At 44.8% G+C, this 16,597-nt stretch overlaps 1 protein-coding gene across 2 annotated transcripts in view; it reads right to left on the reverse strand.

The window, feature by feature from the left end:
• The window catches only part of astn2 (astrotactin 2), a 327,163-nt gene that overhangs the window by 172,161 nt on the left and 138,405 nt on the right, over window positions 1-16,597 (reverse strand). For both annotated transcript variants that reach the window (XR_003797747.1, XM_029252720.1), the window contains exon 5: window positions 11,696-11,797. Coding sequence is in view for 1 of the 2 variants with exons in the window: in XM_029252720.1 (XP_029108553.1) it covers window positions 11,696-11,797 (102 nt within the window). In the remaining variant the exon portion in view is untranslated. The remainder of the gene's footprint in view (window positions 1-11,695; window positions 11,798-16,597) is intronic.

Genomic DNA, 16,597 nt, shown 5'->3' on the forward strand with positions numbered 1-16,597 from the left:
AAAAATCATTTCTTGACAGTAATAAGAGCAACACTGTCAGTTCTTATGTACATATATAGGTGATCCTATACTTATGAAAAAGATCCACTGCATAAACACCATCATGAGTTGAAATTCCCATTATGCTGTATTCTGTAAATCGTAAGGACATTTACACAACATGCAAGAATGTTACGTCGTATAATAGGGCTTTGTTAAATTTTTTCTTTAAATTCAGACTCAGACACACACACAAGTTTCTGAACCACTTGTCCCGTACAGGGTTGCGGGGAACCGGAGCCCAACCTAGCAACTCAGGGCGTAGGGCTGGAGGGGGAGGGGACGCACCCAGGATGGGACGCCAGTCCATCGCAAGGCACCCCAAGCGGGACTCAAACCCCAGACCCACCGGAGAGCAGGACCCGGTCCAACCCATTGCGCCACTGTGCCCCCTGTTAAATTCAGACATTTATGGTAAAATAATACTAATACAGAATAAGAATAATATAAAAACAGTGCAGTTTTATATTTTCATGCTCAATTATCATTTTCACTTTCAATTCTAAGTCTAGCACCTTCTACTTTTTTCATCATGACCAGAACACTTACATTTTCACTTGCTAGTTATTTTAGATAAAACAATAACATGAAAAGGATGTCAACTAAAAAGTTTTCTAGAGAAAAAAACACTCTCCATTAGAAACCAAAATGCTGAGGTAGACAAATATGACAGTGTAGTCAATCAATGTTACCAGACGGAACCTGGAGTTGTCATTATTAGATATTACAAACAAACTTAAGGAATGATATGGACTTAACCTAATATAATAATAATAAGGTTCATGGGATGGTCGTCATAAGTGCAGATTGCTGTAAATTACATGTGCTGTAAATTGAGAACTACCTGCATACCGCCTTTAGCCTTCTGGCTGTACCACTATTATTCTTATATTAGAAGAGAAATAAATACATACAGTAGTCACAGGTTTGTTTCTGTAACTCACTTGAGAAATGTTAACAATTTAACTTTAATTTGAAAAGTCAAATTAAAAGGAGTATTCATTCAATCATATTTGTTAATTGTTATTCAGTAGAGGGTTTTGGTGGTCTAGAGCTACCCCAGAAGAGTAGAGTGTGAGGCAGGGTACACTCTGGATGAGGTGACAAAACACCACATGATAAAACACACATACACAATACACTACTGAATTAGACAACTATAAAAAGGTGAGATGACAGGGAGCAACAACATCTTAAAGATAGATTTTCATAAATTCTAAATGTGTTCCACAGTATCTTTCATGCTTCTCACCTTGCCTTCCCACACCTTGCTACTGTATCCTGTTTCATACATCACATCATTCACACCATTTGGTGATTTTCTTACTCTTCTGGACACTTTTTCTCATTTTACCACAAGCCTCTATTTAAAAAGAGCTGGCTTCATAATTTTCTGATTGATCACAAAATGGGTTAATGGATACATGTAGAAGGTCATGGAGATTAAGTTTTAGTTCATGGAGAATGTGATCTGACAAAATAATGAGACTGCATTGCAGTACCTTTGCACTGTACTCACCAGATTCCCACATTAAGTGCAATGTTCAATACCCAAGGAAGTTAGCAAAACATTAATGCAATGCCTGCATCAAGAAATTGACACTGACTAAACAACATCAACTATATTAAGAATCAATGTTAATGCTCGTAATGGTTAGAAAAAGAATAAGGCTACTGGTGCACAGGCAGAATGGAGCCTTACTAACTTCTTCTCAATGACATGTAAGGTAAGGAGCAATAGGGCTCAACCAACAGAGAGGAACCTAGTGGGCCCAGACTTTGTGTCTCGTCCCCAATAAATGTGGCCATGTGAGGCCTGTACCTCTGTGTCATGCCTTGTGAAGAGGGCACTCGCCTCTTTCTTCTCAGCATTACTTTGAGAGCAGGCCAAAGGAAAAAAGGCAAGCCAAAGGAGCAAAACCCAGCAAAGTCGGAGCATGCAAGACAGACAAACCAGAAGTGACAGCTGACACATTTAACTCATGCAACATGTTGATCAAGATACATCCATAAACTGGCTGCATTAAGACACTGCAAACTTTGGCAAATTACAAAGCTTAATGGAATTTTCTGAAGAACTGGTCTAAGAAATCCTTACCTGTCTTCAAAATGTATACTTGCTCATGCTGTTGGCATAGCTGAGATACTATATATTCATAAAAATGTTTAAGGCTTTCTTCGTTGATCAATTAATACATATACTTTGGTAGGAGGAAGGCCTACTGCTGTAGTTAGAAAAGTTGCCTTGGAAACTCCAGGGTTCCATCCTACGATCCTGCTGTTGCACCTGGGATCATGGTACATAATCTGAACCGATGGAGTAAAAAATTGCTAGCTCTATAATTGCATAAATACAGTCATCCTCCAAGACATGCCCATTCAGGTTACAAAAATTTTGCTTAATGATGAGTTGCATTTAGTAACCGTATATTGGCTTATTGGGCGTTTCTTAGATTTTGTGCCTCCCAACAGCAAGCAAGGTGCGCAAGACTAGCATCAGCATGCATCTTCACAGTGTGTAGGTGACATGTGCTGCAGAAAGTTCTTCTTTCAGAGTAATTATACTTTGCTAGTTTACAGTTGTACTGTTCTCCCTGCGTGTTGTGCACACCCAGTACGTTAACGCAGTTTAACAGCAAGCCAAACTCGATTCTCACGAGCCAGGATTATGAGCGTCTTGCTCCTTTATTGTCTCCAAATGTGAAAATGCGAGTGAAACTATAATAAACAGAAACAGTAAAGGAAACTTAGTCTAATTACAACAATCGTTATAATAACTAGTTAAATCGTTTGCCGATAGCACACTTAGCATGACACAGCGCGAACTCACACACGCGTTTTACAAGACAATAACGTGGAGTTACGGCTGAATAAACAGAGTTTACATTACAAAGGTCAAACTTAAAGGCACGTAAACATTTTAGACAATGTCTGCAAGAACTTCACAACTTACAGTTATTGCTTCCACGGGCGTAGGAAAGCACACAGAACTCAAGACGCTTCCACTATGCCTATCGCGACAGTAGCGCATCAAGGAAATAGCGCATGTGCACAAATTGCGTATAACTTACGGAAATAAAGGTTCCGCTCAACAAAGCAATTAATCACATGAACTAAACAAATCTGCGGGCAGAACACTCCCCGTCTGGCATGACTAATGCCACTAAATTTAAGCTGTTTTCTCCCTGTCCTTTTCAATCCCGTTCTTCCCAGTCATTTTCCAGCAGGAGGACGACGTCGGAGATGGGCCGCAGGTAAGTCTTCGAGGTGCCCTGAGATGACGTCCGTACTTCAACTGTGCGGACCTTTCCATCGCTGCTTGGAGAGGTTGACGTGACCAGAGCCATTGGCCACTCATTCCTAGGTGCTTGACTTTGGTGTAACAGCACAATGTCCCCAGGTTGCAGGTTCCGATGCGTTCTGTGCCACTTGCGTCTTGAATGGAGCGTACTTAGGTATTCGTTTCTCCAACGGCCCCAGAATTCGTTCGCAAGCGCTTGCACTTGCCTCCACTGGCCTTTCAGGAGATCTTTTCCAGTGAAGATTCCTGGTGGAGCATGTAGGCCTGGCTTTTGAGTTAGGAGCATGGCAGGGGATAGCAGAACTGGTGAGGAGGGATCCGATGAGATGGGGACCAGCGGCCTTGCGTTGATTATTGCTGAGGTCTCTGCCATCAGGGTACACAGAACCTCATGTGTCAGGTGAGTGCGTTTGTTTTGTAAAAGCACAGAGTCTAATATTCTGCGTGTCACCCCAATCATACGCTCCCACACTCCCCCCATGTGGGAGGCGTGCGGGGGATTGAACTTCCATGTGCAGCCGTTGCTGTGGAGATACTTCAGGATGCTGGTCTGCCTCTCATCAAGACACCCCATGCCCAGTTCCGCGCTGGCAGCGACGAAGTTAGTCCCCCTGTCTGACCTAAGCTGCTTTGCGGGGCCTCTAACTGCAAAGAATCTCCGCAATGCATTGATACAGCTGGTGGCATCCATAGACTCTATAACTTCGATGTGTACTCCCCTGGTACTCATACATGTGAACAGAATGGCCCACCTTTTGCTTTGCGCCGCACCTCCACGAGTGCGTCGAGTGACCACCGACCATGGTCCAAATATGTCCAGCCCCACGTACGTGAAGGGTGGAGATGTGTTGAGCCGCTCCGGAGGGAGGTCAGCCATCTTTTGCACTTCTACCTTCCCCCTGAGCTTTCGGCATATTACACAGCGATGAAGGATAGAACTCACCAGCCTCTTGCCAGCAACAATCCACAGTCCAGCCGCTCTGATGGCCCCTTCTGTGAACTGACGCCCCTGGTGTTTCACTTCCATGTGGTGGTGTTTCACAAGCAGCTTGGTAACATGGCTATTCTTTGAGAGAATGATTGGGTTTTTTACCTCTGATTCAAGGGAAGCATGTCTGAGACGCCCTCCGACCCTCAGGAGGCCATCACTGATGTAGGGGTCAAGGGTCAGGATTGGACTTGAATTAGGGACTTCTGTGTTTGCTTGAAGAGCAGCATATTCGTTCGGATATGTGTCTCTTTGAACAGACTCTAGTATGAGCCTCCTGGCTGCTTCGAGTTCTCCAGGAGTGCGAGGCCTGCTACATTGATGCCATCCTTTACACATGTGCTGCGATGTGTCGGTGGAGCCTGACTTGTGGGAACGTGCCTGATGTATCAAGAGGGAAACAGCTCTCAACAAGGAGTTCCATGTGGAAAAATGCTGGAATCTTTCAGAGCCAAGTCGCTTAGCTTCGATGTGGGTAGCGAGAGCCGTTACTTGCGGTCTGACGTCCACGTCCATTTCAGGGTCTATCAGTTCAAAGTGCTCGTGCTTCTCTGGCTTTGGAGGCTTATAGAGGAAGTCAGGTCCCTTGAACCACATTGTGTTCATGAGCTGTGATGCAGCCACAGATCTGGTGGCTAAGTCGGCTGGGTTCTCTTCTGAAGGGACGTAATGCCACTGCTCAGGGGACGTTGACTGGCATATGCGATTCACGCGATTGTGTACGTAGACAAAGAATCGCTTTGAGTCATTACAGATGTATCCGAGGACCACCCTGCTGTCGCAGTAGAATTGTACAGCGTCCGGCTTGTGGTCCAGTTCGTCTAAGATCAGCTCCGCTATCTCAACTGCCAGGACGGCCCCACAAAGCTCAAGGCGTGGGATTGTGGGCTCTGGCTGCGGTGATAGTTTTGCCTTTCCCAGGACAAATCCAACTTCACAACGGCTATCTTCAGTGACAGCTCTTAGATAAGCTACTGCCCCTATGGCCCAGTTTGAGGCATCGGAAAAAAGACACAGTTCCGTGTACATAGGTCTTGAGAGTGACTTGGGTATATAGCAGCGAGGCACGTGGAGGCTGCTTAGCTCCTCGAGTGACGATTTCCATACTTCCCATTTGCTCATCTTTTCATCTGGCAGAGGAGCATCCCAATCCTGAACTCCACTGGACAGCTCCCGCAACAGCAATCTGCCTTTGATCGTCACTGGTGCTGCCAGACCCAAGGGGTCAAAGATGCTGTTGACGACTGATAGCACCCCACGGCGGGTGTAAGGCTTGTCAGTGACAGCTACTTTAAAGGTGAACATATCTGTGCTGATGTCCCAGCATAGGCCTAGGCTCCTTTGGGCCGGCAGAGTCTCATCATCTAGACCCAGGTCTTGGATGCCTGAGGCCAGTTCTTCTGGTTTGAAGGCTTTCATCACAGTGATGCTGTTTGATGCGATTTTGTGCAGCTTCAGGTTAGACTCTGCAAGTGATGCACAAGTACGCTTCAGTAGGTCTACAGCTGTAGACTCTGTAGGAAGGGATATGAGCCCATCGTCCACATAGAAGTGTCTTTCAACAAAGTGCCTTGTGTCAGCTCCATACTTTGGTTCTCCTTTCTGAGCAGCTCGCCGCAGACCGTAGATAGCAACCGCCGGGGATGGGCTATTGCCAAAGACATGCACTCGCATGCGATATTCTTCTATCTCTTTGGATAGGTCATTGTCTTTATGCCACAGGAATCTCAGGTAGTCTCTGTGGTCGTGCTTTACCAGGAATCCATAAAACATCTGTTGGATATCAGCAGTGACTGCGATGAGATCCTTCCTAAACCGTAACAGCACACCCAGGAGAGTATTGTTCAGATCGGGGCCTGCAAGCAGCACTGAGTTGAGGGAGACACCGTGTTGTTGGGCGCTTGAGTCAAACACGACTCGTATCTGCCCTGGCTTCTGCGGATGGTACACCCCGAAAATGGGCAGGTACCAACATTCTTGCTTCTCATGGATGGGCGGTGCCTTCTCTGCATGTTTGTTCTCGAAGAGCTTTTCCATGAAGGACGAAAACTGTTGCTTCATCTCCGCGTTTTTGCTCAGAGTGCGTCTTAAAGACCCAAGGCGGGACAGTGCTTGCTCTCTGTTGTTCGGGAGAGGGGGACGAGGTGACTTGAACGGTAAGGGAGCCACCCAATTGTTCTTTTCATCCTGATGGACTTCTTTCTCCATAATCTTTAGAAAGATCTCATCCTCGAAGGACATGGCACATTTGTTGTCATTGTCTGTACGCTGAAAGACCATAAGCCCGAGCTTGTCTTCAGGTTGCATAGGTTTTGACGTGGATGTAGAGAGACCATACCTGCGCTCCCCGCCGTAGCACGGTTTTTCCTTTACCCTGATGCTGTTATGACAAGGAGTGAGGAGAGACGGGCGTCCGTTCTGTAGGATGTGGGTTCTGAAGACACTCAGAGTTGGTTTATGAGCATTGTCAATACACACGTCACCTACAATTACCCAGCCTAAGTCTAGACGCTGAGCAAAGGGTGCGTTATGTGGTCCATTGAGTTGCTCTCGCACCTTGTGCACACGTATCATGTCTCTCCCTAGCAGGATCATCATCTGCGCGTCAGGATCTAGCTTGGGAATGTGGGGAGCAATGTGCCTTAGGTGAGCGTGTGCGAGAGCGACCTCTGGAGTTGGAATCTCAGATCTATTGGTCATTATCTCATTGCACTCAATGAGTGGTGGAAGGTCCATGCACACACCTCCATTCACTGCTTCAATTTGAAAGCCTACCGCCTTTCTTCCAGTCATCTCCGTGGTGCCTGCGCATGTCTTCATCAGGTATGGTGACAGGTTGCTCTCAACCCGGAACAGGTGGAAAAATTCAGAGCGGGCCAGTGAGCGGTTACTCTGATCGTCAATGATGACATACATTTTGATGGAGTGCTCCGGTTGACCCCGGGGGAAGATACGCACCAGGCACACCTTTGAGCAGGACCGCGTGAGGCTGCCCTTTCCACAGACCTTGGTGCATCGTGATGTCACCTCGAGTGGAGGACTGCCTCGTGCTTCTGCGTCTGGTTCTAGAGTGGTCAGTGAAGCAGGAGGTTGGGAGGTGAGAGGGTGCATTGCAGAGCAGTGTCTTTCACTCTCACACTCGCCGCATTTCAAAGTCGCTTGACAATCCTTGGCCTGGTGCCTTGGAGAGCAGCACTTAAAACAGCGTTTGTGTTCCTTTAGGATGCTTTTTCGTTCCTGCAATGTTTTCATTCTGAATAACCTACATTTTTCCAAAGGATGAGTTTTCTTGTGCACAGGGCAGTATCGGGCTAGATCATTGTCTCCTCTCTCAGCCTCTGTAGTGCTTGTGGAGTCTGCGTCAACTGTGGCAGACACGTCTGTCTTTTGCACAGATATGGCAGTCTTGAATCCGCTGTGCTTTGATTGAGTTCTCTCACCTTTGTTATAAGACTGACCGCTGCCAGACAAGATGAAACTTGGGTCATTTCTGGCCTTAGCCTGGTCATAGACAAAGTCAACAAAAAATGAAAAAGGAGGAAAAGTTACTCTGTGCTGTTCCTTGTATAGTGAGCCGGTGAAGAGCCATTTGTCTTGCAGGGCTGGAGGCAACTTTTCCACTATGGGCTTTATCCCACGAGGAGTATCGAGGTAGGCCAGGCCAGGAAGATAGCCATCATTTTTAGCTGCGAGCAGCTCCATGAGAAGATCGCTGAGCTCTCTCAGTTTTGTGTTGTCCTTAACCGACAGACGGGGGAAGCTATCCAATCTTTTAAATAGGGCATTTTCCACTATTTCTGGTGTAGCATAGCATTCCCGAAGTCTTTCCCAGGACAGATGGAGGGCAGCTCTGGGGTCAGTAACATAAACGGCACGGATCCTTCTCACATGCTCAGATGACTCTTTACCCAGCCATTTCACGAGAAGGTCCAACTCTTCACTATATGTGAGCCCCAAGCCCTGTGTCGCGTTGAGGAATGAGGACTGCCATGCTCTGAAGTTCTCTGGCGTGTCATCGAATTTGGAGAGACCAGTGGTCACTAATTCTCTGCGTGCTAGGAACTTGGCAAAGTCTAACATGGTTGAAGTGTTAGCATGAGAAGGATGCTGACCATGTTCTCTGCGTGGGTAATCCGATGGTCGTGAAGTAAGTATGCGTTCAGTTGCACATGCGTGCTGATCTGCTGAGGGTCTGAAGAGATTGAGCGGAGGCTTCTCCTCTGCAGCTACAGGTGTTGTTTGCTGAGTATCATTGTTCGCAGCATGCCGGATTTCATCGTGATGCGATAAAGCAGGAGTCTGAGTACTGACCTGTGACCGGTGCCGCACATATTCTTCCGTGCGCTGCTGAATCACTTGTGGCGAGACAGCGCTCCTCACACTTTGCATGTCATCATTTCCCATAGCTGCGGCTGCTTCTAAGATTTCAGCGTTTACTCGCGCAGCTTCCGCTTCCTTTTCAATCTCCAATGCTTCTAATTCTAGATCTAGCCTAGCTCTCTGCTTTTTTATTTCTAGCTGTCTTTTAGCATAAGCCACCTTGGTAAGAGCTGCTTCAGCTGAGGCTCTAGCCTTGGCAGCAGCCTCCATGATAGATGACTCGGAAGAAGATGAGCGCTTAGAGCTCGCTCTTGATGCTGCATGGACTGAAGAGTTGGGTGAAGATGGACGCTGCATGCTTGCGTTCTTGTATTTTTTCCTTGCACCCACCGCTGGTATAACTTTTCACTGTACTGTTCTCCCTGCGTGTTGTGCACACCCAGTACGTTAACGCAGTTTAACAGCAAGCCAAACTCGATTCTCACGAGCCAGGATTATGAGCGTCTTGCTCCTTTATTGTCTCCAAATGTGAAAATGCGAGTGAAACTATAATAAACAGAAACAGTAAAGGAAACTTAGTCTAATTACAACAATCGTTATAATAACTAGTTAAATCGTTTGCCGATAGCACACTTAGCATGACACAGCGCGAACTCACACACGCGTTTTACAAGACAATAACGTGGAGTTACGGCTGAATAAACAGAGTTTACATTACAAAGGTCAAACTTAAAGGCACGTAAACATTTTAGACAATGTCTGCAAGAACTTCACAACTTACAGTTATTGCTTCCACGGGCGTAGGAAAGCACACAGAACTCAAGACGCTTCCACTATGCCTATCGCGACAGTAGCGCATCAAGGAAATAGCGCATGTGCACAAATTGCGTATAACTTACGGAAATAAAGGTTCCGCTCAACAAAGCAATTAATCACATGAACTAAACAAATCTGCGGGCAGAACAACAGTAGTGATATCATGGCCCCTAAAATGAAGATGTCACCATCTTTGGTGAGTGTGTGTCACACCCACACCATCAAGTCAAATGACTGCTGCGCATCAGAGCGACCAGGGATAAAGGAAGCCGTGCTGACGCATAAGGTTACGGAATCTCACTGAGCCCACTGCTTCTCCTGCAACAACCAGCGAAACCCTTTACCTCCTCGTCTTTACAGTCCCTCCCTGTCCTTTGCCCTTCATCCTCTGGTCCCTGTCTCCTCGCTTTCTGATTTCCTGTTTCGCCTGATCAACTTTGCTTCCTGTCTCGCCTGACGAACAACGTCTGCGCCTCGAACGACCTTTGCCTGTCCCCGACTACGAATTTTGCCTGTTCCCTTGTTCAATCCTCCCAACATAAACAAACCTCACCTACTCCTCGGTCTTCTGTCCTCATTCCTGACAGTGTGATAATATTTGCATTGTTTTCATTGACTTTTTTGTCTTTGCTCTCCTGTTTGGTATTTTGCATTAAAGATTGAATCAAATAAATGCAGAGTATCATGTGTACACGTTTTGTTTGTGAGCGTACTGTGTGTAACAGAAACGAAAGACCTGAATAAATGTAGGAGGATAGCTATTTACATTTACATTTATTCATTTAGCAGATGCTTTTCTCCAAAGTGACGTACATCTGAGAGAAGCTGGGAATAGGAGAAGGATAGCTATAAAGTATTATAGAATAACTATTTTAATAGGACTGGGTGATATTTTAGCATATATCATAATCATTTTTGGGGCTTGGGAAAAGATTTTTTTTGGCATTGAAATTAAATTACTAGAATCTGCCCTACAAAGTATTTTTTAAGGATGAGTAACCTTTGTAATGGGGAGAAATTATAACAGTAAGCTGCCCTGGATAAAGACTTCAGCTAAACAGTTTAACTTACCATAGCATTCAGGAAAAGACAGAGAGGCAAATAATGTTGGCATCAGGTCCAAGTTGAAGCCAATCCCATCACAGCAACACATAGAGGTCAACAGCAGAAGACTCAGTAAAGGCAGCATGTCAGAACCAGTGAATGGCTTGCTTGAACATTCCCTAGTGGATATCTCCTTTTTCAGTTTTCCAGACGTAGCAACGTTCACTCAGGTGACAGGAGATGGCTTGCTCTAAATTTATTACAGAAATGCAGTCACCATTCAGAAAAATTATATGGAACACGATGACTGATCCTCTTAATTACTTTTATTATCACCGCTATAGTAAGAACTGTTCTCCCACTGTGCTCCATCTAGATGGGGATTGTCATAAAGGAACATCACACTAAATGGGATCACCGCATGACTGTCAGTATATGGCAGCCTGCGGTGCTCATATTTATGGGAAATTTGGTGCTGTTAATTCAGTTTTTTCTTGGTAAGCACACTAACAAACATACACAAAATCTCAGAGGAGCTACTGAATGCGTAAAATGGTCTTATCTAGCAATTGTCCTGGGATTGCCTTTTCAGGTTAGCTGGCTTTCCTGACAGATGTGAAATGGTTGAGATGTGACAGCTGCAGGAGTGAAACCAAAAAGGCTAACAGCAAGAATGCACAGGCATTCGGAGTTAAATAAATAAATAATAAATAAATAAATAAAGGAGGGTGCGGTGGAGCAGCAGGTTTTGCTTGTGTCTGGTCTCTGGTGGGTCCGGGGTTTGAGTCCGCTTGCGGTGCCCTGTGATGGACTGGCGTCCCGTCCTGGGTGTGACCCCTTCCCCTCTAGCCTTGCGCCGTGTTGCTGGGCTCAGTTCTGGCTCATCGCGACCACGCTTGGGACAAGTGGCTTCAGTCAGTGTGTGTGTGGGTGAGATAAATAAATAAATAAATAAAAGTCCAGAATTATAAATTGCCTCGGTCAAAGGTGTTTTGGGGAAATGTATATGCTAGACGAGCAAATGTGATGGAAAAATTGTATTCTGTAAATTAAGCTAGCATACATATAAGCTACCATACCCATAAAGACAGTGGAAGTAAAAAGTACATATTTTTTGATCAGAGATCAAATTTTTTGAAAGATTGTTGACAGTGATACACCCACATCCCCAGTGTGGTCAATATTACCTTTGCTACGCTGGCGTCCCCGGTGCTCCGTATAGAATTTCAGCTGTGTGTCTTCGCCCGGCCCAGAACCTGAGTTGCCCGGGTGACCGAACATGCCAATCCCTGGAGAGGGTGGGGTAGTAATGCAAGGGGTGAATGAAGGGACAAAAAGGAGTTCAGGGAAAGAGGAGACAGGAAAAAGAGAAATGAGCAAGGCATTCAGTCATTTCTCAACAGCAGCTGCCAACTCCAGTGTGCTTCAGACATTTTCTCGCCTGACTGATTTCCGTGAAGTCCGGCACACGATCAAACCACATGGAGAATGGCTATCAATAGGGAGAGCCGCACATCATTTGCTACAACCACCAGCAGGGGGGTCTGATATATGTGGAAGGTGCTGATGGATTAGTGACCTGATGCTCCCTCCTCCAACACAGAGTCATCAATCACTCCACAGCTGTTGACATCCTGTCTCATGGATCAGACATGAACAGTGGCTCAACCTATAGGACTCCTAAAGTCTCCCCCATTGGTGGACCACTTAAGGAACTCACTAGGATGTTCTCTAACAGTTCTCCCAAGAGTAAAAATAAATTTGAAAAAAAAAAGTCCATCAAATCCAATCAGACTGCCTTTCCTTTAAGAAACACTGTCACAAAGTGATTGAAAGAGGAACGGCACTATGAGAAAATGCAATTACCCGGCTTTAGAGCACAGGAGCCGGTCAGAGTTAGGCACAAACACGTCTGCATGAAAGGCCTGATCAAAGGTACCCTTTGAATGCTTCTGAACGGTAAAAGGAGGGAGGATAAAACAAACAGAAAGGCACATCAAGATCTTACAATTGATTTCACCAGGGAAGCAACTGTCGGACATTTTATACACTCTTTTTGGAAAGGGGCTGAACTAGTTGTGGTTTTTGACTCCATGGATTGAAAGAGCTGTTTGCTTCATTGCCAGGCATGCTAGACGCACATTTTATAGTTTTTATGAGCAGGAGGACATGCTCTGTGTCACAAAACTTCTTCCAAAGTGAAACTTGCAATGAAAGGAAATAAGTGTACCAGGAGGTGTACCAGAGTAAGAGTTACAAACCAAGATGTGTTGTATTACCAATAACATGTCAGTTGGAGGATATGATAGACTAGTTGATCTAAAATTGGGGGCACAGGAACCATCATCAGGGAAGGGGCAACATAAGAGAAGATGGAAAGAAGATGATGAGATGAAGTGAATGTCTCACTATTCAAGAGGTATGACCACTTTCACAATCATACCAAGGATTGCACTGATCACTGCAATACACATTAAACATGTTTGCTCGATAACCAATATTAAATATGGAGCTCTAAATGCTTTGCTTTCTGGTTTCCTTATCTCACAACCTCCCCAGTGTCCTTGTATTTACTGCCTGGAAGCATTTCCATTTTCGTCACATACGATTAGTGGGAGGATTGATGGGGCCTTTGATTGTTTAATTGGCCACATGCTGTGAATATAAAGGATGGTCCTAGGGGTCTTGCAGAAAGAAGGAACTCTTCATCTGATAAGGACTGTGTCCATGTTGTGCGCATTGCACACCCCGGGGGGGGACTCAATATTGACTGCTGCTATAGCCACTGGGACTCCCAGTGTGTGTCCTCACATTGTGTACATCTTTCTGGGCAGTCCCACCTATATTTATTTTATATTGTACCAGCCACTGACACTCTTGACAGTGGATGTGTTTTATTGCTTTGCAACAGTGTTAAAAGCTCATTTGTGATTTGGAAAAAAAATGTACACTAATGGAAAATTATCTCTTGTCAACTGAATATATTTTAATACCCTTTCCAGACACTATCTAGTGTTGTTGCGGCACCAGTATCAGGACATCAAGCTCCTTTTTATGACCCTGTGGTCTTTTCAGACGCTCAACGGGTTTCTGATTTTCATTAGGCCAGCTATGTGGACAGCAGGAATACCGATTTATTCCACAGGGCGATTAAGGGTTTTCTGTTAAGTGAGCCACAGGATCAATGCAACCCAATAAAAATGAGGCTAAGAAGAAACAAGAAGATAAAGAATTAAGACGTACACTTTGACAACACAAGCAGATCCAAAAATGCATTTTTATGAGTCTATGTGTCCTCACTGAGGAAAAGTATAACAGAATAGACATACTTACATGATCACAGTTTCAACATGATTTAACCTGACTAATATGTAAAACAGGTTAACAGCAGGTTAAACATCAGAGCAGTTTAAAATATGGACATGTCAGCTTTTCTCTGTCTCCTAAACTCTAGGGTTTTAACTCTAAGCCGGTTTAGCTCAAGTTCAACTCCCTTAGCAGGGATTTGTAGCATCCCTGTTTCATTGCAGAAATACAATGTTGTTATCCACTCACAGTTAAAACGAACATCCTGATATAGCACTAGAGCATTCAAAGATAATACAGGAGAATATTCACCTCGATTTGTACATGGAGGATCAGAGATCTCTGGTTGCCTGTAAAAGCCTCATAGGCTAACTGCACATCAGATGGAACTGAGAGGAGTTCTCAAACATCATATATATTTATATATATATAGATTTCTAAGTCTATTTTCAGGCTCTGGATGTGTGTTAGAGTAAGTGAGAGCACTTTGAATGCGTGACAGAATTGCCACTGGATAAAGTTACAAGTTAATATGACACTGTGTTGTGCCTTATATGTGATCATTTTAAGAAAAATGCAAGATATCATTCTTTAGATCTTTTTCATACTTTGGATTAAATGTTGCCTAGTTTTCCCATTTCGCAATCACACTGTCACTATCGGGTGTGTGGACACACACACACACACAAACAGTGAAGAAAATTACTCTCCCCTTTCCATACATAGGTTCTTGTTTTCCAGAGTTCCCCCAAGGGCATCTGCAGCAATCAACTTTAAACTCTATGAAGATAAACTCTAGGAAGACAAAAAGCGCTGAGAGCAATAACGATGCTCATTAGCAGGGATGATTCATTCACCTGTGTCCTTTGCTCCAAAACTCTGGGGGTCGAGAGAGGGAGGGGGTTGTCTGACACCTCTATTGCACTTTAAACAGGTATACATCTGCCAAACTCACAGTACTTGAAAACAAATTGAACAGGCTGATATGCACCATGACTGCAGCGGGGGGAGAAAAGGCTAAAAAACCAAATTAAATAGACTTAAATGCTCCAATTAAAGGGCCTCCAAAACTGCTAAATTGATGAATATCCCGGCGAAATATAAAGGCGTTTAATTTGCTGCACCCCATTAAGTTCAGCTAGGAGACCATTGCCATAAAATATTGATGATAGTCAGAGATTAGCTGCGACAGGCCATGGCCCAATGACAGGGCGATAAATAATCTTTTTCAATTTGAAACCAATTCACCCCTGCTGCTTTTTTTGCAGCATTTTCGGGCTGCTTACCGAGCGGACAGCCTGCTGCTGGGCTGGCTTTCACCCTGAACCGCAATAACCCGCGTTTGCGCTACGTTGTGTGTTGACACGAGCGGCTCTCCGTCTGCGACTGTTTGTTCACCTCAAAGTGATGTCAGGGGAAGATTGCATCTGCATGTCGGTAATCACGCGGCGCTTATTACCCTCCCGCTGGCAACACTCTGTTTATCGGGGAGTCGCTTCCATGTAACATGAAGGGCAATTAACCCGGGAAGGGAATTGCGGATGATTACTGTGCTGCAGCACTCATAGCGCCTTTTCCCAAAGTCTTGGGTGAACCAAAAGTTTGGCACAAAAAGAGCTCTAGTTCAACATTCCCCCACAATTCCCCATTTACATTTTACACTCATTTTGCTATCGCATTTTTCCAAGGAAACTTACAGGTTAGGTTTGTGCACTAAGCTACTTACATTGATTTACCCATTTATACAGCTGGATAATTTTTACGGTCTCAATACAGACTAAGTACCTTAGTCAAGAGAATATCAACAGGAGAGGAAATTTGAACCCAGGTCTTTTCACTGCGACATAATGGCTCCAATCACTATGCCACCTGCTGCCCAATTTATTGAGCATGACACCCTGGCGGAGCAGCCTATGATAAAACGACTCTTAAATCCAAATAAAAATGCAGATAACTAAGAGAAAGACACAGCGAGGAGGGTGTGGCAGATAAGAACAAATGGCTGCAATTACATGTTCATACTGTTCTGTCTTAAAATGCTGTCAGTAATTTTACACCCCCCCCCAGCAGCGGTTTGCAGCACTGCATGGCCAGAAGCACTTCAGGATGTGTGTGAAACGGTGTGCATTTACAGTACACAAGTCCGCCAACCTTTCAGTAACTATTCAGATTTGAAGAGGTCAAATATGAATGTGCATAATGACTGGAAACATACTGGCCACACATTTTTGTCACCAGTTACCTTCCAAAAAAAAGCATAAGAAACATATATTTCCATAATTTTTTGTTACATTTGCACCTCTGCTTGCTCGGCTCCCTTACATTATATGGATTAATCTACTGGAGGCCAAAAGTTTCCTGGTTCACATTCCAGGAGTGTTCCAGCTGTTGCACTTTGGGGCTGCACTGAGCCACTCCATTTAATACTTAATACCCTGCAGGATAAAATAGGGCAAAGCCACACGCCACCCGAGCCACTCTGTATAAAACCATCGGTTATGCACGTAAATAACTCTGAATAATGGCTCTAGATCTTCCAGAGCCTTGACCTATGAGAAGATGCTTCAAGAGGGCAGTTCTTGATCTTGTGTGATCCCCTCTGTGGAGTCAAGGCTGTGGTTTCATTAGTTTCAGGTGTTCAGACAGTTAACTGCCTTTTCCAGGAGGCCACAGGCAGCAGTTTGATGGCATGGATTCAGGCCTTTCCTACCCACTTTCAACAGACTAAGGCTCAAGGGTTAAGAACTCTAACAGTCAGAATTTCAGTATTTCAAATATGTGCC

The sequence above is a fragment of the Scleropages formosus genome, chromosome 6 (assembly GCF_900964775.1).
Source record: "Scleropages formosus chromosome 6, fSclFor1.1, whole genome shotgun sequence".
NCBI classification, from domain to species: Eukaryota; Metazoa; Chordata; class Actinopteri; order Osteoglossiformes; family Osteoglossidae; genus Scleropages; species Scleropages formosus.